Raw genomic sequence first — 27,048 nt, 5'->3', positions numbered from 1 at the left:
TTGAGAAGTCAGCAGGAGAACTGACATCCTGATCAGAAAGAGGACAGTGGACTTTCTGAAGATAAAATCAATAGTCAATCAATGTTTAGCCAAAACTAGCTCTCTGCCTCCAACTCCAATTAAAATACTTTATAATACAATCTCCCTTCATTGCCTTTAAAAGCCCTTGACTTTTACTCCCTAGTGGGACAATATTTGGGTTTCTACCTGAATCTGTGCTCCCCGAATTGCAATTCTTTGATCCCAAATAAACACTTTGCCTCTTAAACTGGTTTCTGTTTGTAGAGGTTGACACCACTTGACTGACAGCTTTTCCCCTGCCTGTCTTTGAGTCTCTGCCACATGAGTAATGATGGCTGATTCCCTGGGTATAGTAAGCTCTGAATTAAAAGGGACTCTGGAGGAGTGGCTGGCTTTCTTCAGCACTGGAAATCAGGGCATCAGGCCAAGCCTTTACCTCTGGCTTTGGCCTCTAATGCCTGCCCACCCACCTATCCCCACAGAGTAGCCCAGGGGTGTGCAGTTCCTTGTCGTTAATGACAACTTCACCTCTTTCTTTTCCTGTTAGGAATGTAAAGTCAGAATGTGAGTGTTTGAGAGTAATTTTGCTACAGGGATGACTTTGAATCTGCTGTAATTTTTAGGAAAAGCTTTTCATCTTTGATAGTAGCAAATTCCTCTTGACACAGCTCTGAGAAAAGCTGCTCTGCCCTGTGCATGGATTTCCTCTGTAGTGGTTTTCAAACTTCTCCACTAAGGAACTCCTAACGATGGAAGAGAGGGAGCTAGATACTCCTCTCCCCTGGGGGAGTGGAGGTGAGGGAATAATAAATATAATAAAAATAGCACAACAATAGCAATCCTGTATTAAGCATCTACTATGTACCAACTTAATGCTTAGGGCTTTACATACGTTTTCTCATTGAAGCCCCACAACAAATTTGGTTTCCTGGACCGGTAGCTACAGAAGTTGTAGTTCAGAGTTCTATTTTTGTATAAGGTCTGGCCATTGTCCCTTTATATATTCAGCCTCTCGGGAAGGAATCAGCCCCTGTATTGTCAGTAATTTAAGTTGGGGCGAAAGGGGTGGTATTTGTTGGACAAAGTGAAAGTTTATCTTTGACATTGGCTCATCCAACCAAAAAAGTTTAAAGCAAGTTAATAATGGAAATACAATTATAACTCAAAAAGGCTACTTTACATAATACAATAATGTATCCTTTGGTTCTTGCCACTCATCTAGTAGCCAGTTGTCTTACTGGATAGAAATGTAAACTCCTATTGGAAGGACGCTACCATAACGGGAATGTAGGGGAGCCCCACCAGAGTTCAGGTGATTGCTCCAGTTATCTAGAGGGTCAGTGTCTTAACAGAACACTCTGGAGCAGGGAAGAGGAGACGTGTCCACAAAAACATAAGGGCACTTGTGGTTAAAGAAATTTAGAGCTGGGATCCTGAGGCTCAGAGCAGGGAGTAATTGGGGGTTTAGGCTCTTCAGTGCACCCGAGAACCAGACCAATCACAGAGTTTATCTTTGTTCTTTACAAAAGGTTAAGAAGAGAGACAATTAAAAGGAAGAGGCTTGAATTTAAAAGAATAACGACCAAGCCTGCGAAACCTCTCAGGCAGAGGAAGGATTTCAGCGCGTGCAGCGCTGCTTTCCAGCTTTCAACGACTGGACCGGAGCACATCGCATCACGCATCGCGCCGCCAACACCAACATCCCGCCCAGCCTCATAAGGAGGAGGAGGAGCTCCCCACATCCCACTAGGAAGCTTGCGTGGGTGGAGGACCTGCACAGCCCCAGATCCGGGAGCCGGACGGCGGGGATCGAACCGAGAGTTGAGACTCCGACAAACGCGCGCGATCTTTGCGCGGCGGGGCTTTACGGTAATTCTGCGCGGCTGCCCCGCCCTCGTGCGCAGGCGCGGAGCCGTTGCCGGTGGAGCGGTTGCGAGCCGAGCGGTTTCCAGAACCGCCTCGCCGAGGGCCAGGAGCGTGTGGCCTCTGAGCCTGAAGCCCCGGCCTCCGCCTCCGGCGGCGTCGTCGGTAAGTGGACAGCCCTGCCCGAGCAGCCGTCCGCGACCCGGGAAGCGCCCGCCCCGGTGCCGGGGGGTCGAGGCGGGAGGGTGCTGACGAGGTCCAGCCCTCAGACCGCCCCGGGCCCCTCGGCGGGGATGGGAGCGGGGGACACGTCTCCGGGGAAACCGAGGCCGGACGTGGAGCCCGGGAGGAGGGCTGGAGCGCTGGCTCCGAGCTCCCTCCCCGCTCCCCCTCGGCCGGTGGATCAGCACGGGGCGGGAGCCGGGGTTCTCCGGGGAAACTGAGGCCCGGTGGCAGCCCGGAGGAGGGGGCATGGGCTGTGGGTTCCGGAGCGCCCATCACCTCCACGAGGCCGAGGGGCCTGGGGGGCGGGGCGCTCTCGGCCTTTCGTGCCAAGTTGAAGCCGAGCCGCCTCTTTCCCCCGCTACCCTCTCGGTATCGGGTACTGCCTGAGGCTGTAGACCCTGCCACCCTCCCGGAGCAGAAACTGGACCTTGTCCCCAGGCGAATCTCACGAGATGATGATGCCCGGTGCGGTTTGCTTGGACCCGTTTGCAATGACCCTTTCGTCTTTCTGATCCCTAGCATCCGTCGGCATGAATCCCGTGGTCGTGGTCCACGGTGGCGGGGCCAGCAATATCTCCAAGGACCGGAAAGAGCGGGTGCGCCAGGGCATCGTCAGAGCCGCCACCGTTGGTTACAACATCCTCAAGGGGGGAGGGAGCGCAGTTGACGCCGTGGAAGGAGCCGTGACCGTCCTGGAAGATGACCCGGAGTTCAACGCGGGTAAATTTGCCCTGCAGCTAGTAAACGATGCCTAATCAGGTTAAGCTGCTCCCTGAAAAATAAACAGAACTTTTCTAAAGTGTCAATGAATCTAATCAGGTTTGTGGTAAAACTTAACATGCTGAAGAGATCTGATTTTTCTCTTTTTGCCTCTTGACAAAGTTGTTTTAAAGAATTTTTAAACCCATTAACTCACCCTTTTTCCTTTAACCTGCTTCCTAGAATTCACATCCCAAGGGGCATTTTTATTAAGGCTTTTGTGGAGGGTAGGAGTAGACTACATATCATAAACTGCCCATTTTAAGTTTTGAAAAGTATATACTCCTATGTAACTACACCACAACCAAGATGTAAATCATTTCCATCACCCCCGAAAGTTCCTTTATGCAGCTTTGCAGTTAATCCCCCCTCCATCCCCAGCACCAGGCATCCACTGATCTGCTTCTGTCACTATAGATTAATTTGCATTCTCTGGAATTTCATATAAATGCAGTCATGAGAGTGTATTCTTTTGTGTTTGGCTCCTTTCACTCAATCAATCCTGTTTTGGAGTAATGATCATCATAACTACTATGAGTGTCTTCTGTGTACCACGCAGTGGTCTAAGAAATTTATGTGATTAACTCATTTAATTTGCACTGTAGTCCTGTGAGTTAGGTGTAATTGTTATGCTCATTTCTCAGATGGGAAAACTAAGGCACAAAAAGATTAAGTAACTTGCTAGAAGACACGCATTTCCTTTTTGCTGTAAAATAGAAAACCTAAAATCTAGGGATTAAAATACTTCTTGGAAATACACCACCCACCCAGCGTCTGTCAGGGAAAAGAATTTCAGGAAATCTTAACCAATTAGTCATCAGATATCTACTGAGTATTTTTCTGTCCCCTTGCCTCTGCTAAGCATTCTTTAACACTTAAGAAAAATTTCATAAGTGTGCCTGACCATAGAGTGAGGCGTAACTGCATTTTTATGGCTGTTTGTTGAGCCAGAACTTACTACATGCTCTCCCCTGCCAGCAGGGGGAGCAGCCCGCCGTTTCAGTCAGGGCTTGTTAAACAGTTTGCCTGTTAGTAGTCTGGGCCCTCTTGGATGACAAACCCCCTCTTATTCACTCAGGACCTTCGTTTGGCCAGGTCGTTCTGGTCTCCTACCTTCTCTAACAGGATCAGTCATCTGCGTGAATTGGGACGTATGGATTAGGGAACTGAGCAGCTAGGTCTTGTTTCTTTGCTCTGTCCCCAGAGCCTTCTGAGCGCCTCCCTTCTGATTTCCCAGATGTCTGCTATTCACCACGTTGAGGAAGAAGAAAGTAGGGCTGAGAAGGAAATCAAAGAATTAGGGGGAAAAGTGGGACTTTAACAGCTTACTGTCTACCTTGAGCTCTGTTTTCTATTTGCTTTTCCCAGCTGAGGTCAATACAAACAAACAGTATTTCCGGCAGCTTCAGCTATAATCCTCTAGAACTATTTGGGAACTTCTTACAAAAGGTGGCTCCTGGTAGTTATTGAGCTAAGTGGCAATAATTAGCATTCATAACACAGCTTTTCTGAGTGTTTGTAATAACATTGTTTACATTGTATTCACATTTCAGTATGGATTTCACTTTTGTTTAAAGCTTGTTTCATAATACTTAATTAAAAAGTAGTTTATTTATTAGAAACCAACACTGTAAAAATTGAACTTTTAGATGTGAATGCTAGAAATATTCTTTAAAGACTTGCTTAGATTGGCAACGAAATAATGAACCTTTGTTTTCACTGGAGTTGAGCAATATTTAAACAGAACTTTAGTTACTACAGTTCAATTTTATAAGCTGTCAAAGAGTCTTTGAGATAATAGGATTTTATTTATCCACCCTCTTCTTGAACTCCTTATAATATAACATCTATAAGATAAAAATGTGTGATGGGGTCTAGGAATTTTTTGTTAATTTGTTTTGAAGATTTCCAGGTGATTCTGAAGTACAACCAGCTGTAGAATCCACTAGCCTAATACCATACCTTTTTTTTTTTTTTTTTTTTTTTGGTGAGGAAGACCAGCCCTGAGCTGACATACGATGCCAATCCTCCTCTTTTTTGCTGAGGAACACTGGCCCTGGGCTAACGTCCGTGCCCATCTTCCTCTACTTTGTATGGGATGCCGCCACAGCATGGCTTAACAAGCAGTGCGTCGGTACGCGCCCGGGATCCGAACCAGCGAACTCTGGGCCACCGTAGTGGAGCACATGCGCTTAACCACTTGCGCCACCGGGCCGGCCCCAATACCATACCATTTTAACAGATTTCTTTTTGAGTGTCATTTGTATATAGTAAAATTTCCCTTTTTTAGTGAACCGTTCTGTGAATGTGACAAACACAAATAGTCGTGTAACCACCGCCACAATCAAAATATAAAACAGTTCCATTACAAATTCTCCCATACCCCTTTGAGTCCACACCTCCATTCACCCCTAGCCCATCAACAGCTCATGTGTTTTCTGTCCCTCTAGTTTTGCCTTTTCCAGAATTCGTAAATGGAATCATACAATATGTAGTCTTTAGAGTCTGGATTCTTCACTTAGAGTAGGGCATTGGAGGGTTATCCGTGTTGGCACAAGTATTGGTAGTTCATCCCTTTTTATTGTTGAGTAGTATTCCATTGTATGGATATACCACCATTTTTGTCATTTACCCACTGAAGGACATGTTCAATTTTGGGCCATTACAAATCACTGTACATTTGCAAACAGGTTTTCGTGTGAACATGTTTTTATCTCTCTTGGGTGAATAACTTAGGTGTGAGATTGCTGGTCATATGGCAAGTGTATATTTAACTTGATTTGGAACTGCCAAACCGTCTTCCAAAGTAACTACTGTTTTCCATTCCCACCAGCAATGTCTGAAAGTTCTAGTTATTCTGCATCTTCACCAGCACTTGATACTATCAGTATTTTTTATTTTAGCCATTCTAATAGATGTATGGTGGAACTCATGCTAGTGTGAATTTGCATTTCCTTAATGGCAAATGATGTTTATTTTAACATCTTTCAAGTCTTTTGTCAATCCTGTATTGATTTTTTCTCTTTTCTTATTACTGAGTTTTAAGAGTTTTTTGTGTATTCTAGATATAGGTCTTTTCTCAGATACAGACATACCTCATTTTATTGCATCTTGCTTTATTGCTCTTTGCTTTATTGTGCTTCACAGATGTTTTGTTTTTCACAAGACCCTCCCCCAGCAAAAAGATTACAACTTGCTGAAGTCTCAGATGATGGTTAGCATTTTTTAGAAATAAAGTATTTTTTAATTAAGGTATGTACATTGTTTTTTTAGACATAATGCTATTGCACACTTAATAGACTACGTAGTATAGTGTAAACATAACTTTTATGCACACTGGGAAACCAAAAAATTCCCATGACTCACTTTATTGCAATATTCACTTTATTGCAGTGATCTGGAACCAAACTTGCAGTATCTCTAAGATATGCCTGGATGTGATTTGCAGATATTTGCTCCAGTCTGTGGCTTGTCTTTGCTTTCTCTTAACAGTGTCTTTCAAAGAACAGAAGTTCTTAATTTTGTATAAGTCCAATTTATCAATTTTTTTAACGGATCATGCTTTTTGTGTCATATCTTAAGAAATATTTGCCAAACCCAGAGACAGAAACATTTTCTCTTATGTTGTCTTCTAGAAATTTTATAGTTCCAGGTTTTATATTTAGGTCTATGATCATTTTTAATAAATTTTTGTATATGGTGCAAGGTATGTATCAAGGTTTAGTTTTTGCATAATTGTTCCAGCACCAGTTGTTGAAAAGGCAATCTTTTCTCCATTGAATGGCCCTTTTACCTTCGTTGGTAATCAGTTGACTTTATATGTATGAGTCTATTACTGGACTCTGTTCTGTTCCATTTATCTGTATGTATATTATTTCACCAATACCACACCAACTTGATTACCTTAGTTTTATATTGTCTTAAAAATCAGGTAGTAAGAGTCTTCCAACTCTATTTTTTCCATGATTGTGTTAGCTATTCTAGTCTCTTTGCCTTCTTCACAAATTTGAGAATCACCTTGTCTATTTCTACAAAAAAACTCTGCTAGAATTTTTATTAGGATTGTATTGAATCTATAGGTCAGTTTGGAGAGAATTGAAATCTTAATACTGAGCCTTCTAATCCATGAACACAGTATATACTTCCATTTGTTTTGATCTTCTTTGATTTCTTTCACTAGTGTTTGGTAGTTTTCAGCATACAAATCTTATAAATATTTTGTTAGGTTTATACCTAATTATTTCATATATTTTGGTGCCATTGTAAATAGTACTTTTTAAAATTTCAGTTACCAATTGTTCATTGCTAGTATATGAATATACCACTGATTTTTTTTCGTACACTGATTTGCCGCCTTCTCTGTTAAGGTCTTTGACTCATTTTCTAATCAGGTTGTTTGTTTTCTTATTGTTGAGTCTTAAGAGTTATTTGCATATTTTGGATAGCAGTCTTTTATCAGATGAGTCTTTTATAAATACTTTCTCCCAGTCTGTGGCTTGTCTTTTCATTCTCTTGACAGTGGCTTTCATAGGGCAGAAATTTTTCATTTTAATAAACTTCAGCTTAATAATTTTTTCTTGGTGCATGCCTTTGGTATTGTTTCTAAAAAGCCAAACCCAGGGTCATCTAGATTTTCTCCTATGTCATCTTCTAGGAGTTTTATCATTTTGCATTTTACACTTAGGTCTGTGATCCATTTTGAGTTAATTTTTGTGAAGGATGTAAGGTTTGTGTCTAGTTTCGGTTTTTTGCATGTGGATGTCCAGTTGTTCCAGCATCATTTGTTGAAAAGACTTATCTTTGCCCATTGCATTGCCTTTGTTCCTAAGATTCTGCACCCAATTCCAATGTGTATGGGTTTTTCCATACCACCAAGCAATTCTCAGACACCAGGTGGGTGTCCTGTAATTCAGCTCAGTTCTGACACTATTTACCCAGAGATAGCATCAGATTCCGCAGGTTAAGGGCTCAGTCCCACACAACTGCCCTCCACTTCAGATGCCAACTGCAAGTCTAGGTTGTAACCTGTGCTTCTAACAGACTGGCTATAAATCGGAGGTTCCCATGACCCTCTCCTTGGGTTTGATTAATTTACTAGAGCAGCTCACAGAACTCAGGAAGCCAGTTTGCTCACTTGATTACCAGTTCACAGTATTACAGAGGATATTAGAGGATACCAATCAACAGCCAGATGAAGAGATACACATATAGCTTTGTAGTATGTGTCATCTCCAAATAGAGACAGTTTTATTTCTTCTCTTCCAATCTTTATACCTTTTCTTTCTTTTCCTTGCCTTATTGCACTGGCTAGACCATCCAATGTTACGTTGAATAGAAGTGTGAGAGCAAACATCCTTGCATTTTTTCCAAACTTAGAGGGAAAGCTGTGTCTTGCTTCCCCCCAATCATTAAGTATGATTTTGGTTGGAGGATTTTACAGATGCCCTTCTTCAGGTTGAGGAGCTTCCATTATTCTTAGTTTCCTGAGATTTTTTTCTATCATGTATGGATGTTGAATTTTATCAAATCCTTTTTCTGCATCTATTGAGATGACCATACGGTTTTTCTTTTGTCTGTTGATAGGGTGAATATTGATTGATTGATTTTTGAATTTTGAACCAAGTGTGCATCCCTGGGATTAACACCACTTTGTTGTGATGTGTTATCATCTTTCTATACTGCTAGGCTTGATTTGATAGTGTTTTCTTTCATCCGTATTCATGAGACCAGACATACTGGTCTGTAGTTTTATTTTCTTATAATATCTTTCCGGTTTTGATATGAGGATAATGCTGGCTTCATATGATGAATTTGAAATGTGTTCCATCTTTTTCTGTTTTTCTTGAAGACTTTGTATAAAGTTAGTATTATTTCTTTGTTAATGTTTGGTGGAATTTGCCAATGAAGCCATCTAGGCCTGTAGTTTGTTTTTGTTTCATTTTGGTGGTAAGTGTCAACACAAATAATCTATGGTCAATCTATAAATCAAAATTGGGGAGAGTTTATTATGAACCAAATTTGAGGACTATAGTCCGGGGCCTTCTTTCCCCAAGGAAGGAAGGGCACCGAAGAAGTGGGGTGTACAGAGTGATTATATACCATCTTGGAACAAAGAGTATACATCACATATGATAGGAATGTCCCTTTTACTACTGTCATGAAATGCTTAGCTGGCACAGCAGTTTGGTGATTAATCCTTAATTTCCAGGAAGAGATGCTTATCCTTAAAGAAATGCCAATATGGGGGGAAGCTACATCCCTATCTTTAAGGGCATCATTCTTGTCTTTGGGACATAGTAAATGTTTAAAGCAGATTTACAATGCATGCTCAACAGGCCACGTCAGGCCCTTTTGGAAAAATGAGGTCAGGCCAAATTAGTTTTAAACCAAATGGCTTCCTCGTATACTCCAACATATGCTATTGCTTTTCATTTATTTATCAAAAGTTTTTAACTAAGAGATCGGTTCCTTTAATAGATATGAGACTATTCAGATTATCTGTTTCTTCTTTGAGTGAGCTTCAAAGAACTAGCTTTTGGTTTGGGGAGGGTTTGTGGATTTTCTTATTTTTTCTTTTGCTGTTTTCTGTTCTGAATTTCGTTGATTTATCTTTATTGTCTCCTTTCTTCAGCTTGCTTTGGGAATAATTTGCTTTTCTTTTTCCCATTAGATCATTAATTTGAGATCTTTCTTTTCTGATTCAAGCATTTAATGCTTTAAATTTTACTCTAAGTACTGCTTTGATTACATCCAAGTTTTTACATGTTGTCTTTTCATTTTTGTCCCATTCAAAACGTGTTCTAATTTCCCTTGCAACTTCCTCTTTAAACCTTGGGTTATTTAGAAGTGTGATATTTAATTTCCAAATATTTGTGGGTTTTCCAAATATTACTGATTTTTAATTCAATTCTGTTACGATCAAAGGACATACTTTGTGTGATTTACATTCTTTTAAACTTTGTAAGCTTTGTTTTTTGGCCCCAGAATATGGTCTATCTTGGTAAATATCACATTTGCACGTTAAAAGAATGTGTACTCTGCTGTTGGATGGAAAGTTTTGTAAATCTCATAAGGTCAAGTTGGTGGATAATGTTATTCAGATCTTTTATATCTTGATTTTCTGTTTATTTCTATTGATTACTAAGAGAGGAGTGTTGAAGTCTTTAATTGTAATTGTGGATTTGTCTATTTCTCCTTTGAGTTCTATCAGTTTTTGCTTTATGTATTCTGAAACTGTTGTTCAGTGCATAGATTGTTGTCTTTTTGGTAAATTGACCCCTTTATTATTACTTAATGTCCTTCTTATTATTTACTGTTCCTTGCTCTGAAGTATACTTTGCCCGATATTAATATGGCTGCTCCAGCTTTCATTTGATTCATTTTGGCAGGATATAACTTTTCCATTCTTTTACTTTTAACCTTTTTGTGTCTTTACATTTCAAGTGGGTTTCTTATAGGCAGCATATGATTATGTCTTATCTTTTTTATATAATTGGACAATCTCTGCTTTTTATTGGGGTGTTTAAACTATTTACATTTAATGTGGTTATTGATATAGTTAGGTATAAATCTGTCATCTTGCTATTCATTTTCTATTCGTCCAGCATATTCATTGTTCATTTTTTCTTCTCTGTCTTTTTCTGCCTTCTCTTGGAATAATTGAATATCATTTATGACTCCATCTTACTTCCTTTGTTTGCCTAATAGCTAAACTTTTTTGGGTTTTTTTGTGTGTGTGTGTGAGGAAGATTAGCCCTGAGCTAACATCCTTTGCCAATCCTCTTCCTTTTGCTGAGGAAGATCGGCGCTGGGCTAACGTCCATGCTCATCTTCCTCTACTTTACGTGGGATGCCACCACAGCATGGTTTGACAAGCGGTGCGTTGGTCCACACCCAGGATCCGAACCTGCGAACCCTGGGCCGCCGAAGCGGAGCACAGGAACTTAACTGCTACGCCACTGAGCCAGCCCCCTAAACTTTTTTTAAGCGCTGTTTTGGGGTTTATAGTATACATCTTGCACTTGTCACAGTCTACCTTCGAGTAATACAGCACTTCATGCATAGTGCTATAACACTATAACAGCATACTTCTGTTTCCCCTTTCCTGGCCTTTGTGCTATTGTTGCCATATATTTTATTTTTGTCTGTGTTATAAATTGTCCAATACATTGTAATTATTTTTCCTTTAAATGGTTATATTTTAAAGATATTGTAAAAATAAAGGGAAAAACTATTTCTGCTTTATCCACATATTAGCCATTTCCAGTGCTCTTCATTCCTTTGTGGGGATCCTGATTGCTATCTGCTGTCATTTTCCTTCTGCCTGAAAAACTTCCTTTAACATTTCTTGGGCCGGCCCCGTGGCTTAGCGGTTAAGTGCACGCGCTGCGCTGCTGGCGGCCCGGGTTCGGATCCCGGGCGCGCACCGACGCACCACTTCTCTGCTGAGGCCGCGTCCCACATACAGCAACTAGAAGGATGTGCAACTATGACATACAACTATCTACTGGGGCTTTGAGGGAAAAAATAAATAAATAAAATTTTAAAAAAAAAACATTGCTTGTATTGCACATCTGATATTGATAAATTTTCAGCTTTTACATGTCTGAAAATGTCTTTGTTTTCATTTTTTGAAAAGAATTCCAATGTGACAGGTTTTTTCTTTCAGGCCTTTAAAGATGTTGCCCCACTGCCTTCTGGCTTACATCATTTCTGACAGAAATATGCTATCAATCTTATCTTTTTGCCTCTACCTAATGGTGTGCCTGCATGTAGTTTTCTTCATATTTCTTTTGCTTGGAGTTTATTGAGCTTCTCAGATCTGTGAATTTATAGTTTTCATCATATTTGAAAATGTTTTATCCATTATTTCCTTCAATATTTTTTTTGTTCCTCTGTCTCACCTCTCCTTTTGCGGCCTCCAGTTATACATACATTGGGCTTCTTAAAATTATCCCTGAACTCAATCATGCTCTGTTCTTCTTTTTTTCCTTTTTTTGTTTCAATCTTTTATGTTTTTCATTTTGGGCTGTTTCTATTGTTGTCTCTTCAAATTCATAAATCGTTTTTGCTGCAGTGTCTAAACTGGTGTTAATACTATCCAGTGTATTTTTCATTTCGGACCTCTTCTTTTTCATCTCTAAAAGTTCTATTTGGGTCCTTTTATATTTTCCTCCACATTCTGGTACATATGGAATATCGTTATAACAGTTGTTTTAACATCCTTGTCGACTGATTCTATCATTTGTGTCATGTCTGGGTCTGTTACTATTGATTGGGTTTTTTTCTCTTCATTATAGGTCACATTTTCCTGTTTCTTTGTGTGCCTGGTAATTTCTTATTGGATACCAGACATTGTGAATTTTACCTTGTTAGGTGCTGGATATTTTTATAATCCTTTAAATATTCTTGAGCTTTGTTCTTATCCCATTTTACAAATGAGGAAACAGGCACAAAGAGGTTAAGAATAGCTAGACTTCTAGGCAGAGAATGTTGAAGAAAGTGTGCTAGTGATACAGAGAACAGGATGTGCAAGAGTAAAGAGTAATCACAGAGTAATGAGAGCTTATGGTACTTTCAGAGAAACCTAATATTTTACTAAAAGTGTGGCCAAGGAGAGGAAATAAAGCTGGAAAAGTAAGTCAGAGGCCAGATCAAGAAGGGCTTCATACTTTTTATTTTGTAGGTCATGGGGTGCCAAGTCAGATTTGTGTTTTAAAAATTGTTCCTCTACTAATGGAGTAGAGAATGAATTAAAATAGGCAGCTTAGGGGCCGGCCCCGTGGCATAGCGGTTAAGTGTACACGCTCCACTGCTGGTGGACCGGGTTTGGATCCCGGGCGCGCACCGATGCACTGTTTGTCAGGCCATGCTGTGGCGGCATCCCACATAAAGTGGGGGAAGATGAGCACAGATGTTAGCTCAGGGCCACTCTTCCTCAGCAAAAAGAGGAGGATTGGCATGGATGTTAGCTCAGGGCTGATCTTCCTCACAAAAAATAAAAAAATAAAAAATAAAATAAAATAGGCAGCTTAGAGGAAACTCTGAACTCATTTCTAAATTCTTAATTCTTGTTTTTCAACTTCTTTTTGGTTTTAGGTTGTGGATCTGTCTTGAACGCAAATGGTGAAGTTGAAATGGATGCTAGCATCATGAATGGAAAAGACCTGTCTGCAGGAGCCGTGTCTGCAGTCCGCTGTATAGCAAATCCCATTAAACTTGCGCGGCTTGTTATGGAAAAGGTATATGTGGTAATAAAGCATCCTTTTCCTAAGGGATGTTACTTGTGTACTTCAGTGACTACAAGGGGTCTGACTATAGGGAAATAACTTGAAATCACTGTTCTCCTAAAATTATATACAAGAACAGAAGCAACGTTAAGTTTCTCAAATAAGCCAAGATTCTGACTTTGTTGACGATGTAATTTGAGTAGTAATCCTTTAACCAGTGATTATTTTGTTTTCATGTTATCTTCCTGTATTTTCTTCAGCCTTCTCTCAACACATGTAACACATACAAACTGAACAGACCCACTGTTTAATAGCATGTGTTAAATAAAAATGGATTAAGTTCTCTAAATTTAAGATCATATGTAAGTCACGTTCCTAGTAATATTCCATCATTTTTTTAGTTTTATTGAAAATATAGAAACTCAGAGAACCAGGCTCTTTTCAACATCCAGAAAAGCAAGCCAGTGGAATTTGCATTTTTGAGGCTTTATGCTCAAAGAAAAGTAATTATTTTTATACAGTTGGAACAGTTTAAAAGATTTTAACTTTTTCTGGGCCGGCCCGTGGCTTAGTGGTTAAGTGCGTGCGTTCCACTGCTGGCGGCCCGGGTTCGGATCCCGGGCGCACACCGACACACCACTTTTCCGGCCATGCTGAGGCCGCGTCCCACATACAGCAACTAGAAGGATGTGCAGCTATGACATACAACTATCTACTGGGGCTTTGGGGGAGAAAAATATATAAAATTTAAAAAAAAAAAAGATTTTAACTTTTTCAAAAAACCATTTTTCCATTTCTTTCTGGCTGAAGACACCTCATTGCTTTCTGACTGACCAAGGTGCAACAAAATTTGCAGCAGCCATGGGGATTCCAGAGGTTCCTGGAAAGCAGCTGGTAACAGAGAGAAACATAAAACGCCTAGAAAAGGAGAAGCATGAGAAAGATGCTCAGAAATTAGACTGTCAAAAGTAAGTGTCATCTGTGACTCACGTTTTTGGAATTTATTCAAGTGTGAAAGTTTGACAAATATCTGGGTATCCACATTTCTTCAGTAAGTCAAACATAAGTTGGTAGTTTCAGTTTTTATATGAAATAATTCACAGTAAATAATGTAAATACTGCCCTTTTGGTACTCAAATTAGGCTAACAGAATTCCTTCTCCAATGTGGTTTAATAAGAGAATGCCTTGTGTTAATGTATTAACTATCTGGATGCTTCTAGATCAGTTTGTTACCTTAAGTACAGGAATCCCCCCTTATCCGCAGTTCCGCTTTCCATAGTATCAGCTACCCCTACCCCCAGTCAACTACAGTCCAAAAATATTAAATGGAAAATTCCAGAAATAAACAATTCATAAGTATTAAATTGCATGCCGTTCTGAGTAGCATGAGGGAATCCTGCTCTGTCCTGCCTGAGAGGTGATTCATTCCTTTGTCCATCGTAACCATCCTGTGTACACTACCCACCTGTTAGTCACTTAGTAGCTGTCTCGGTTATCAGATCGACAATCGTGATAGCGCAGTGCTTGTGTTCAGGTAGCCCTTATTTTGCTTAATAATGGCGCCAGAGCCAAGTTTATTATTAGTTATTGTTGATCTCTTACTGTGCCTAATTTATAAATTGGACATAGTATCTATAGGGTTCAGTACTGTCTACAGTTCAGGCCTCCACTGGGGGTCTTGGAACGTATCCCCCTCAGGTCAGGGGGGACTGCTGTAGACTAAACAGGTTCTCTATGATCTAATGTACCCTGTGAACTTACTTAAGCACTCTTTCATAGTGCAGAGAAATCAGTACAACTCTTATAAGTTTGAATTAATTGTGTTCTGAATTACAGTTTTCTGTGTTAGAGATTTCAGAATCCCAAATAAAAATCGCCTTATTTAAAGCAAAATTTGAAAAATAAAATTTGAATATGGCCTGAGAGTTTATAATGGCATATAATCTATTGACTCTGCATACTTTTTTAGATTTGTAATATTTAACCAGAGTTGTGCTTTAGTATCACTTAGGGAGCCTTTTCAAAATATACCTATCTGAGCCCCTTCCCTAAGGAATCTAATTTAACAGATCTGAGGTAGAGAGGCCAGGCAGGTGTATTAGGAAAAAGTTTCCCAGGTAATTCTGGTGTGTCCTCAGGTTAAGAATCTGTTTTATAATATTGGCCATATGTTGGTAGCTGTTGATAACCTTACCAAGTGCTGTTGTATCTGTAGGCTAGAGTCACAGGAATGGGGTTGCTTTATCACTGGTTTGTGTACATTTTAATAGATCTTGCCACATTGCTTTCCAAAAATTCTGCAACAACACACGTCTCCACCAGCCAGTGCTACTTTTAGATATAAGCAAGAGGGGCTCCTGCCCTGGGCACTGCACTTTAGAGGACCCTCATATCACAAATACACAAAACACTTGGTTTATTACAGACACATGGGGCACCTCTGTCACTCAGCAGTGGCACAGCATGACCCATAACCCTCATCATCCACTCTTGTGACTAACATCATTCAGCCCTCAGCGAAATGCTTCTCTACATCTCTTGCTCTATATCTGAAAAGCAAAGCCCACCTGAGTTTAAAGGTTTGTGGATTGTGCCCCTGCTGACGTCAGAAATGGACGCTGCTTTGGAGTGTGGGGAAGAATCGAACAGCAGAACAACTTAGGTAAGAGAAAAAGACAAATTAATAACTTGTCAAATAAATTCTTGCATGATGAAGTATTGTTTCCCAGTAGTGCCCAGTGTCCATTTTCTCTGCGTTTCAATTTGTGCTTCTGGAGGTATTCGTGAATTAGTACAGTATCTGCAAGACTTGCATGCGAGGGCTGATTCCTGTTACTTTTGAATTTGTATATATGTAGGTCTAGACCAGCACTGTCCAATAGAAATACGAGAGCCACATAGGTAATTTAAAATTTTCTAGTTGCCACATTTAAAAGAAAATAAACAGGTGAAATGAATAATATTTTAACCCAGTATACCCAAAATATTATTATTTCAACATGTAATTAATATAAAAATTATTTGAGATATTTTACTTTCTTTGATACCAAATATTAAAAATCGGATGAGTATTTTACACTTACAGCACATCTCACTGTGGACTGCCCACATTTCTAGTGCTCAGTAGCCACATGTAGTTAGTGGCTGCTGTATTGGACAGCGCAGGTCTAGATGGAACCTGCGTGAAAAACCAATTCTCCATGTCGGCAACTAAATGGACACTGAATATTAGAATTATGAATGGTTTTATTCTTACAAAAATATTTAAAAGATTTGGTTAAATTTTCGATAGTGTTAAAAATTTCAGCCCTTAAATAATTTTGATTTAAAATTTTATATTCACTAATTATAATTCATATTTTGACTTTAATATTAATAATTTTGTATAATTAAAAAACTAACTTTTTGAAATTATGTCTGCAAATTACTTTGATTTCTTATTTTTTTGAATTTGCTCTTAATTTTGATGAAAACATTTTAATTTTGTACACTTTAAATATAATTACATTTTACTTTTTAATCTCTAGATTGTTGAAAATGAGTGTAAGTCAAGATTTTGATAGAAAAAGAATACTTAAGAAGAACTCACAAAAGAAAAAAAAGGCTGAATGGAAAAAAGAAGCAAAAAATCTTCAAATAAATAGTCTGCTTGCATTTTTAAAAATAAAACAGGGGGCCGGCCAGGTGGTGCAGGCGGTTAAGTGTGCGCACTCCGCTGCAGCGGCCCAGGGTTCACCGGTTCGGATGCCGGGCGTGCACCGATGCAGCGCTTGGCAAGCCATGCTGTGGCAGTGTCCCATATAAAGTGGAGGAAGATGGGCAGGAATGTTAGCCCAGGGCCAGTCTTCCTGAGCAAAAAAAGAGGAGGATTGGCAGATGTTAGCACAGGGCTGATCTTCCTCACAAAAAAAATTAAAATAAAACAGTAAAAGTAAGCAGTCTTCTTCCAGGATAACCCACATAAAAATCACAAACAGGACATTACAAATTATTTGTTCAATGAAGATTTAATTACTTCTCAAAACAATAAAAATTAGTAAGACTTTTGTTCTCACCATAATCCACAACTTGAACAGTTCAGATGAAATCTCTGCAACTTCATGTTCTTTAGTAAAGGAAGATTTGACTGCAAATCACAAAGAATCACACACACAGTTACTAGAATTGGCAGAAAAGACTGAATAAACAACAAATGATAATACCAGAAAAAGACAAAGCTAGAAAACATCAATGTACTGTTCTTGAAAGAATAATATAATATTTCCGCTATTTAGCCAAGCCTAATGATGCTTTTCATGGCACCACCACCACGATGTTTACAAAAAACAATGGAAAATTTCTAGGTTTAGTAAAAATTATTTCAAAATTTGATAAAATGCCAACCATAATTAGGACAAAAAATATTGAAACTAATGATCACTATCTAGGATAGAGAATTCAAACAGATTAAGGGATAATAAAGTGGGAGATGAAATCGTATATAAAGTTTTTTTTAAAAAAATACTCAGTTCAACTAAAATGTACCATGGTCAGAAGACATGTTGAAAAACTAACATTTAAAAGACTGTCAAAGGCGAGCCTATGATAATGGAGCTAACATGATTGGTAGATAAAAGGTGTAGAAGCACAAAGTTTGTCAAGAATCCAGAAGTGTTCTGTGTGACATGAACAGCTCACAGTTTGAATTTGTTTCTAGGAGACAGGCCCTCTGCCGTGGGGACAGCGATGATGTTGTGAGACAGTGGAGGGTCCAGTACACAATTTTCTAGATAATGCCCAAATATGGGACAGCTTGATTAAACTCATATCAGACCTTATAACAAATCTCAGACATATGGTGGGAATACCAAGTAAATGCTGTTAAAGTAATTAAGTTGAATTTAGATAAGAAGGGTTCAGCAAAACCACAGAAGATCCTCAAAGAGCAAGTCATGGGCTTTAACAGGAAGTGAAAGTAATTTTGAATTTGCGCTATCTGCAGTTATTTAGTATGAACTGTTAATTTCTATTGATAACCTTAAGCTTTAAAAATCGTCATTTTAGGGGCCGGCCCGGTGGCGTGGCAGTTAGGTGCACATGCTCCTCTTCGGCGGCCCGAGGGTTTGCAGGTTCGGATCCTGGGCGCGCACAGACACACTGCTTGTCAAGCCATGCTGTGGCCGCATCCCATATAAAGTAGAGGAAGATGGACACAGATGTTAGCCCAGGGCCGATCTTCCTAGGCAAAAAAAGACGAGGATTGGCATCAGATGTTAGCTCAGGGCTGATCTTCCTCACAAAAAAAAAAAAAAAAAATCTTGTTTGGCTATTTCACTTTTCAAAGGATTAAATTTTTTTTTTAATTTAGAAAAAGAAAAGTAAAAATAACGTGAAATACACAAGAAAAATGACATTCCAATAAAGTATAAGGAAATTGAAACAAGGAAACGAAGATATTTGCCTAACTTGAAAGAAAAGATTCATGTACAAATAATGTCGAAACCAGTTTCTATGGAGGCTATTTTTCTGTTCATTATAAATCAGAGCATAGAACCATCTGAAGAGAGATTTGAACAAAATCCAACAACATACTGCTGTTTTCAGTTTTCTTTATAATATACCAGCATTGAAATTTGAAAGGAGAACCTAAGACATTTTGCATGGATCTAAATACTGCTTAAGAGATGATGAAAATGACTATAATAAGTGATTGTGATTTATATGATTAAATTACAATATTTAGTAATATCTTCTGTGATAATTAATCATATGTAACCCCATATAGCATTTGAGTGTGGTAATGTAAAAATCAGGATTCAATTTCCAAATCTAAGTATTGCTATAAGAAATAATTCCAGTTGCTACTGCCTTAGTAGAGTGAAGCTTCTCCAAATTAAAATTGAATGAAAAACTTGCTATGAACCACATTGACTCAAGAAAGGTTGTGTTATTTGGCACTTTGTCAATAGGATGCATGTTGTGTGGAAATGTTGATTGTAAGAACATAATCAGTGCTCCCTGAAATGAAGGCAAGGAAAATTAACTTTATTGAATAAATAACTTATGAATTATAATGTGTGTGTGTGTCTTGTCTTTTTCACTCATCCAGCCATCACCAGCTGATCAACAAAAGATCCAGTGCACAATAATAATTAAATTGTCATCGTTACTAGTTTGTCAACTTTCAGTCATATGAAAACCATAGCTTTACAATACTTTTCAAGATACATTTATCACAGTAAGAGGATAGAACATATTTATAACTTCTAAATATAAAACATTTGGTGTCTGGGCCTCCATTTGCATTTGTGGTCTTGCTTTGGCGTCTTGCAAATGTTAGGGGTGGACCTGCCACCAGCAATGACTAGAAGTGCCCCTTTCCTTATCTGACATGAGGATGATGTTGTCACTTTAATTTGCTTTCCCCTGAGTACTAACAAGTTTGAGTATTTTCCATTTGTTTGTGGCTCATTGCTTTCTATGAATTTGCCTATTTTTGTCCTATGGTCATTTTTTCTCTTTAGTTGTTTCGTTCCCTATCAGTCCTAAAGCCATCTTCTCCGTTAAGAAATTTTCCCAAATCTGTTTTTAGTCTTGCTTGTGGTATTTTTGCCATATAAAAGTTTTAATTTTTTTGTAATCAGATACATAGTCTCCCTCTTCTTGTAGAGTTTGTAAGACCAGAAACTTAGAAGGTAGCCCCCACCCTGAGACATATAGTCACCTACATTTTCTTGAAGAATTTTGTTCTATGTTTTATATTTAGGTCTTTAGCTATCTGGAGTTGATTTTTGTGAATGGTGGGAGATACGGTTTCTGTTTCTCCTAAACAGAATGCCAGATTTCTCTTTCTAGCCCCTTGAGTGCCAGGCTACATCTATAGCTGCGATTCAGTCTCTCCGTGAGATTGCCTGAAAGGTACCTCAGGCTTCCGTCCCAAACTGAACTCTTTCTTTCTCCACCTGTCCCCCTCCACACACACCAACAACAAAACAAAAATCTGTTCCTAGTAGTCGTCTACATTTCAGTAAATGATCCTTGCATCCTTTCAGTTCCTGAGGTCAGAAGCCTTAGAGTTGTTCATGATTTCTCTCTCTCACATCCAGTCCACCTGCAAATTCTGTCAACTCGACCTTTAAAATGTCCCAAGTCCAGCCTACTTCTCACCCTCTCCACTGGGTCCACCCTAACACAAACCACCGTCTCTTCAAGCCTCCTAACATCTCTATCTCCACTCTTGTCTCCTTCAGTCAACACAGTAGTGAGAATAATTATCTTATGATAAACTTTTTGTAGAAGTACCGCATATATAGAGAAGTGCATAGATCCTGTGTGTACCCCTTGGTGCACTTTTACAGTGGACACACCCATGTAATCAGCACCCAGATCAAGAAATAGAACATTGCCAGAAGCTGCCCGTCATGCCCCCTTCCATTCACTAGCCTCCCCCCAAGGAACCACTTACCTGACTGCTAACACCATGGATTCGTGTTGCCTGTTTGTTAACTTGATTTAAATGGAATCATAGTCTGTGCTTTTTGGGGTCCCTTTTTTCATCATCATATTTCTGAGATTCATCCATTTGGTGCACATAGCAATGGTTCATTCTCGTTGCACTGTATCCCGTTTCATGTATATATCACAATTTATTTACTCTACCTTTGGTGAACATTTGTGTTGTTTTCACTTCGCTGTTGTTTACAAATAGTACTGCTGTGAAAATTTTTGTACACTTTTTGGATGAACATATCTCCATGTTTTTGTGGGAAGAAACGGGAACTTAAGAAACAGAAACTGGAACTTAGTTTTGAGAATGAAAGGGATGCTATTAAGTAAGCCAGGACTACAGGCATAAATCAGGGCTGTCCTCGGTAACCAGGATGGATGGTCACCCACCTGTCACAGGAGCCTTCATGATCTGCCTGCTGGCGGTCCCTCTGACCCTCCTACACTCTCCCTCGCCTTATTCTCTCCACCCACGGTGGCCTTCTTGAAATTCCATGAACTTGGCAAGCATGTTCCTGCTTTGGGAACGTTCTTCCCTGGCAATCAGCATGGCTTGCCCCTCACTTCCTTCAAAGAGGCCCTATATAAAACAGCACCTCCCCACCATGACTCTCCCCATAATCTGCTGTAGTCTTTTTTTTTTTTTTTTTGGTGAGGAAGATCAGCCCTGAGCTAACATCCATGCCAATCCTCCTCTTTTTGCTGAGGAAGAGTGGCCCTGGGCTAACATCTGTGCCTATCTTCCTCCATTTTATATGGGACACCACCACAGCACGGCCTCGCAAGCGGTGCTTCAGTGTGCGCCCGGGATCCGAACCTGGGCCACCAGCAGCTGAGTGTGTGCACTTAACCGCTACACCACGGGGCTGGTCCCATCCTGTAGTCTTCTTAGTTTTTATTGCTATTTGATTAAACCTGAAATTTTTATTGCCCTGTTATCCTCAGCCCCAAATGCAAGCTCCATGGGAGAAGGGACTTTTGTCTATTGAGTTCATTGCTGTGTCCCTGCACTTACAACAGTGCCTCACAAGAATCCGGGTCAGGGGGTATATAACTGTTATTGTATAATTTCTTCAGCTTTTTTACTTGAAAGTTTATAATGTTAGGGAAAAAAATGAACATTTCATCTTTACAGCAAGCCCCGTGAAACAGTCAAAGTGGGGTCTGTGGACAGGCAGCATTGACGTCTCCTGGGAGGTTGTCAGGAATGCAGGGTCTTGGGTCCCACCCTGTACCTACCTACTCAGGACCTCTGGGGGAGGCCAGGAGCCAGGGGGTTCTTATGCACACTCAAGGTTGAGGTGCACTCAGTTATTTTCTACCCATTTTATAGACAAGGAAAGTGAAAGTAAAACTTGAGTCAGTCACACAGCTAGAAAATGATGGTGCTGGGAATGGATGTACTCAAAGTCAGGGCCTGACAGAGTGTCTAGCAATCTAACTGACATGTGGAATAAAAAGCAAACAGACTTGCTTTGCCATTTCCGTGAGTAGGGAATGTTGGAATCAAAACGTGTCCCATTTGCCATTAACATACAATGCGGGAATTTGAGTGGCGTTAAGCTACACTGTTACCTGTGGGAGTGTTTCTCATCTTCAGCCTGTCTCTTTCTCTGTTTATTTTTGGCAGAAACTTGGGAACTGTGGGTGCTGTGGCCTTGGACTGCAAAGGAGACGTGGCTTATGCAACCTCTACAGGGGGCATCGTTAATAAAATGGTCGGCCGAGTGGGGGACACACCGTGTATAGGTGGGCTTTATGGATGACTACTGCCCCCTCTTTTCTTCCCCCGTCCTCAAGTTCTCATCCTCTGTTCTCCACCCCCTCTTGTTTTCTTTCTTTCCTCATTTCCCTCCTCTTCTTGGTGGCAGCTTCAGAATTTCTGGGAGTGGCAGTTGGGCTGGAAGGAGTTAGGACACTGCTTTGAGAGGGCATTTGTATCTAGTCGGCTGTCTCTCCTAGATTGCACATCTTTGGGATGACCTGGGAGGGAGATGGAGATGGAGGATGCTAAAGTCACCCCCATGCTACCCCATAGTGCCCCTTTCTTCTCTCTAGCCCCAGTGTCAGCATCTGCAGACTTATTCCCAAAGGACTAAGTACACAAAACCTCTTCATGGGCATGGGCTGAGATTAACGAACAAAGAAAACTGAGAATTTAAGTTTACAGTTTTTATATTTGAGTGGCATGAAAGTGACATACTGCTATTATAGAGATATTACAGATCAAAATGTTCTTTGCATTAACATTGAAGCACATTATCTAATTCCCAGGAGTGGGTGAGTGGGGGGTGTATGTGTTCCACCCTGTGCCAGCTGGGTAGATATGCTTTGGGGCAAAGGAGGAGCTGTCCTGCTGTAGCTGCTGCATGAAAGGTCAGGCCTCCGCCCCCGAGGCTCCCTTCGTCCTGATTGCAGGGTAGTCACATGGCGCTTACTGGTCCCCCTGTGCATCGCAAGTGATGGCTGCTAATCTGATCTTCGTCTACACTTTGGCACTCCTTGGGATTTCATATGGATGTAGCATTAGATTGTGGTATGTGTTTGAATTTCTTGACTGTTGATGCTCAGTTAGAACCAGTCACCTTCTTTGAGCAGGATCTGGAGGTTATGCTGACAATGACATTGGAGCCATTTCAACGACGGGGCATGGGGAAAGCATCATGAAGACGAATCTGGCCAGACTTGCTCTCTTCCACGTAGAACAAGGTACGTAGAAGTTCATATGATCTGAAGATGAGTAAAGAGAAGCTGTTTGTAAATAGATGGAGAAGTATATGAAGCCCTTTCTTGTTTGCTGTAGATGTTGCTTTCAGGTTAACACTATTTTCAGGTTAACACTGTTGTGACTCCTGTTAGGATCTGGAAAGAAGAGTGTTTAGAATACCGTTTGTCAGCCCACCAACTGGGAGAAGATATTTGCAAATCATATATCTGATAAGGGGTTAATATCCAAAATATATGAAGAACTCATACAACTCAACAACAAAAAAGCAAACAACCCCATCAAAAAATAGGCAGAGGATGCGAATAGAATGCCATTTGTCTTGCACGTCTCGGGAGAAGGGGCAGTAGAGAAGCTGTGAGCCTGGGTGTGGGAGACAGGGCAGCTCTGCTCAGGCTGGTGCTAGGGCTCCGTCTCAGTGCAAGGAGGGCCTTTTATGGTGAGGATCCTTCTTTGAAGCATGCAAACAGAAATTATTTACCAAAGATCTTTGTTAATTCGCTTTGGTTTTTCATACTGCAAATGGTTTTCCCATGAGATTTCTTTCAATGTGTTGTTTCTCAAACTTTTCTTGTTTTCAGGAAAGACATTAGAAGAGGCTGCTGATACTTCCTTGGGTTACATGAAGTCAAGGCTCAAAGGTTTAGGGGGCGTCATCTTGGTCAACAAAGCAGGAGACTGGGCAGTAAAGTGGACCTCTGCATCCATGCCCTGGGCGGCCGTCAAGGATGGCAAGCTGCACTGCGGAATTGATCTTGACGACACCTGTATCACTGACCTGCCCTAAGCCCCTGGAAGATTGTATTCTAGATGCTAGCTTGGAGGTAAAGTACAGTTCCCTGGTGTGGAGACTTAGCTTAATCAATTAGATTTAGAAATGGAAAAATTCTGCAGTCTGTCACTCCTTTTGTTGCCTTGATCAATAAGTATATGATTGTTTGGTTGAGAGGCGGATTCTGAAGTGATGAGGGAAATGCCTGTCTTCAGGTCAAAGTAAGACTAGTGAGGGTGACAAACCCTGCTGAGCCTTCCTCGTGAATAGTCCCCTTATCTTAGGTTAGGAAGAAGAAACAACCTGATGCTAACACAACAGGAATGGCCTCAGTGCGGGGAGCCTTTGGAAGTGGGAGACCCACAGCAGCGACAGAAGCTGCAGCCTGAAAGCCGTGGGGGATCCGGAGGAGACCGACTGCCCGGGCTCTCTTGGTTGAGACTTTCCCCCAGGACCAGGGAAGGGGCAAGGAGGAGGGAAGGGCCTGGTGGAGGTCTGTACAAGTGAGACAGGAGCAGCCCCAGAGCTAATAGAGAAGTCCAGGTGAACCGCAGCGTGTCACAGAGTTCGTTTAGAGTCAGACATCAGGTGAAAGAATCTGTGAGAGGGTAAACGGACTTTTCTAAGGAAGTTCAGATCTTCTCTGACTTACTAACATGGACATGTTTACAGACACTTTAAAAGCACCCTCTGGTAACCCGTAGCTCCCTAGTCTGGAGATGAGGGGTCACAATGGAGACTCTGTGGTGCCTCTTCAAGTCTGATGGTTTTCCTGGGCTCACACATGAGTCTACCCACCTACTGTCTTCCCACCAGCCAGGACGGCTGACCAGAGCCTCCACCTGCCACAGGCCCTCTGGGTCCTCATAGTGAGCAACGGGGCTCACAACTTCTCCTCTCCTACGACAAGGCAGGGCTGATCCATGTAGAGATGACACCATGACTCTACGCGTTCTCATACTGTCCAGTGCTATGGGATTCCTCCCCCCGCCCCACCCCAGCTGAATCAGGTGTTTGTACAATGTGGTGAGCATGGTGAAGAAAGTAATTTCCTTGGTGGAGAGTATTCCTGTTAATCTCTCTTTACATGGGAAATGGTATTTCTGCTGTGACATATCTGCTCAGTCTTTTAGTCTGTCAGGGCTTACTTTCTCTCTGGAAAGAAATTGCTTAACTTTAAATTCCATGTGCCACTAATAAAATGTATTTTGAAAGAATAACAGTGTGGTTAGGAGTCACTGTTGACAAAGACCAGAATGTACACAAGCTCCCTTTGGTCTGTCAATTAAGACAGGTGCACTAGTTAAAGTGACCTTCCGAGGTATGGGTGGGGTGTGGATATGATAATATATCCTGTCTCGTAGAGTACATTGGAGAGTTTTTTAGAAGAATTGAGCTTTTTCTGGATGGGTTAAGGAAGAAACCAAACCACCATTTGCAAGTATCAGCAGGGTTTATGGATCAGTCTTCCTGTAATTTGCCATTGTTCACGCCAAGACAGTCGCACAATTCTAGCTCCTGTCCCATGACCCTCCCTGGGCCACGTCAGCTGCTCTGAACTACAGAGAAAGAGGTGGCACTTGAGGGCAGAAGTGAGTTTGAATCCTGCTTCTCCCTACTACCTGGATGACCCTGGGCAAGTTAACTTCTAAGAATTTTTTCATCTATAAAATAGATTACTATGAAGATTAAATGAAATTGAAGGAAAATTGCTCAGTATTTACCTTAGGGATCCTGTGGACAAATGTAGAAACTGTGGCCAGGCCCAGCAGGGAGTCTGTGTGTTTGTCCTTGAAAACCTCAATATGCAACAACTGCCCTTTAGAAATCAGTGTTTTGTTAGGAGATATATTAGTTTGCTAGGGCTGCCAACAACAAAATACCACAGACAGTGGCTTAAACAACAAGAAGTTATTTTCTCTCAGTTCTGGAGGATGGAAGTCCAAGATTGGGGTGTGTCAGCAGGTCTGGTTTCTCCTGAGGCCTCTCTCCTTGGCTTGCAGATGGCTGCCTCCTCACCGTGTCCTCACACGGTCTTTTCTTTATACACATCTGTGGCCAAATTTTCTCCTAAAGATGTCAGTCGGGTGGGATTAGGGCCCACCCTAACAGCCTCGTTTTAAATTAACCACCTCTTCAAAGGCTCTGTCTCCAACTACAGTCACATTCTGAGGTGCTGGAGGTTAGGGCTTCAACATATGAATATTGAGGCGACACAGTTTAGCCCATAAGAGGAGCCAAAGCAGAAACACATTAGGGGTTGGAGAAGTAGGGATAACTAAGTAGATAAGGGAAAAGGAGTGGGGGCAGGATAGGGAGGCCAGGTGAAAGGTGTGATTTTGCGCTGATGAGTTCCGCCATTCACAAGGGAAGTGACTCCAGTTATCACGGACTGCTGGAGTCTCAGTGTGGGCGCCTGACCTTTTGGGCCCAGCGGCCCCAGCCCCGTCCAGTAAGGAAACATCAGCCCCCTGTGCAAGCCAAGGTGTGTATTCCTGCCCTCGGACCTTGATTCTGTGAAAAGTCACCTCCACTGGCCTGGGAATTCCATAAGCAGAGACCATGTATGGTTCTGTCTTTTGCCCACACATTGCCCTGTGACCTGCTCTGTAACTGTTTGTCAGACAAATAAATGAGCAAGATATTATCTGAAAGAGAGTGGCAATCTTTTTATCACTTCTATACCACAAGAGGGCAGCAAACTATAAAATATCCAAAGGAGAGATCATTTATCTTGACTCTGGATCAGAACAATCTAGTCAGAAAATTTGGAACCAAAAGAGGTTCCTGTTCCTGATTTTCATTTTCATCTGAATACTACAATTTATTTTATAGCAGAATTGTCCAAAACACAAACACTAGCAAATGCCCCACAGGACCCGTCAAAATCAACCATGTCTTTGACTCTTAAAACAACTGAAGCCCACTCTGCTCCTGCTGCCAGTGCTGGGGATCTCAGGGTGAGCAC

The 27,048-nt window shown here is 40.9% G+C and overlaps 1 protein-coding gene and 1 long non-coding RNA gene across 3 annotated transcripts; one reads left to right on the top strand and one right to left on the bottom strand.

Annotated features, from left to right (window-relative positions):
- Window positions 1-1,431: 1,431 nt before the first annotated feature.
- Window positions 1,432-26,786, top strand: ASRGL1 (asparaginase and isoaspartyl peptidase 1). Of its 2 annotated transcripts, XM_014792892.2 has the most exons (8): window positions 1,432-2,049; window positions 2,629-2,829; window positions 12,967-13,109; window positions 13,908-14,065; window positions 22,214-22,332; window positions 23,182-23,292; window positions 23,890-24,132; window positions 24,365-26,786. In XM_014792892.2, exons 2-7 carry the CDS (start codon window positions 2,640-2,642, stop codon window positions 24,093-24,095), a joined length of 927 nt encoding a protein of 308 aa, XP_014648378.1. In that variant the 5' UTR covers window positions 1,432-2,049; window positions 2,629-2,639; the 3' UTR covers window positions 24,096-24,132; window positions 24,365-26,786. The 2 variants fall into 2 exon arrangements, with proteins under 2 accessions (XP_014648378.1, XP_087278913.1); XM_087422787.1 differs by having other exon boundaries at window positions 1,433-2,049; window positions 23,890-26,786.
- LOC147912557 (uncharacterized) lies at window positions 4,007-17,338 on the bottom strand. Its single transcript, XR_015549722.1, has 3 exons — window positions 17,154-17,338; window positions 15,666-15,755; window positions 4,007-4,145 (listed from the first exon to the last, which is right to left on the bottom strand). It is a non-coding gene; the product is annotated as an uncharacterized LOC147912557 (long non-coding RNA).
- Window positions 26,787-27,048: the final 262 nt, after the last annotated feature.

The sequence above is a fragment of the Ceratotherium simum genome, chromosome 34 (genome assembly GCF_057802395.1).
Source record: "Ceratotherium simum simum isolate JZ-2026a chromosome 34, ASM5780239v1, whole genome shotgun sequence".
Lineage (NCBI taxonomy): Eukaryota > Metazoa > Chordata > Mammalia > Perissodactyla > Rhinocerotidae > Ceratotherium > Ceratotherium simum.
Note: the sequence above shows the minus strand (reverse complement) of the source record. Positions and strands in the feature narration are given on the sequence as shown.

Bases quoted from the DNA above. Each gene is read 5' to 3' on its own strand.
- ASRGL1 (XM_014792892.2), top strand. From the start codon at position 2,640: ATGAATCCCGTGGTCGTGGTCCACGGTGGCGGGGCCAGCAATATCTCC. The intron at 2,830-12,966 runs GTAAATTTGCCC...TTTTGGTTTTAG, and splicing joins TGACCCGGAGTTCAACGCGG to GTTGTGGATCTGTCTTGAAC. The intron at 22,333-23,181 runs GTGGGCTTTATG...TTCTTTGAGCAG, and splicing joins GGGGGACACACCGTGTATAG to GATCTGGAGGTTATGCTGAC.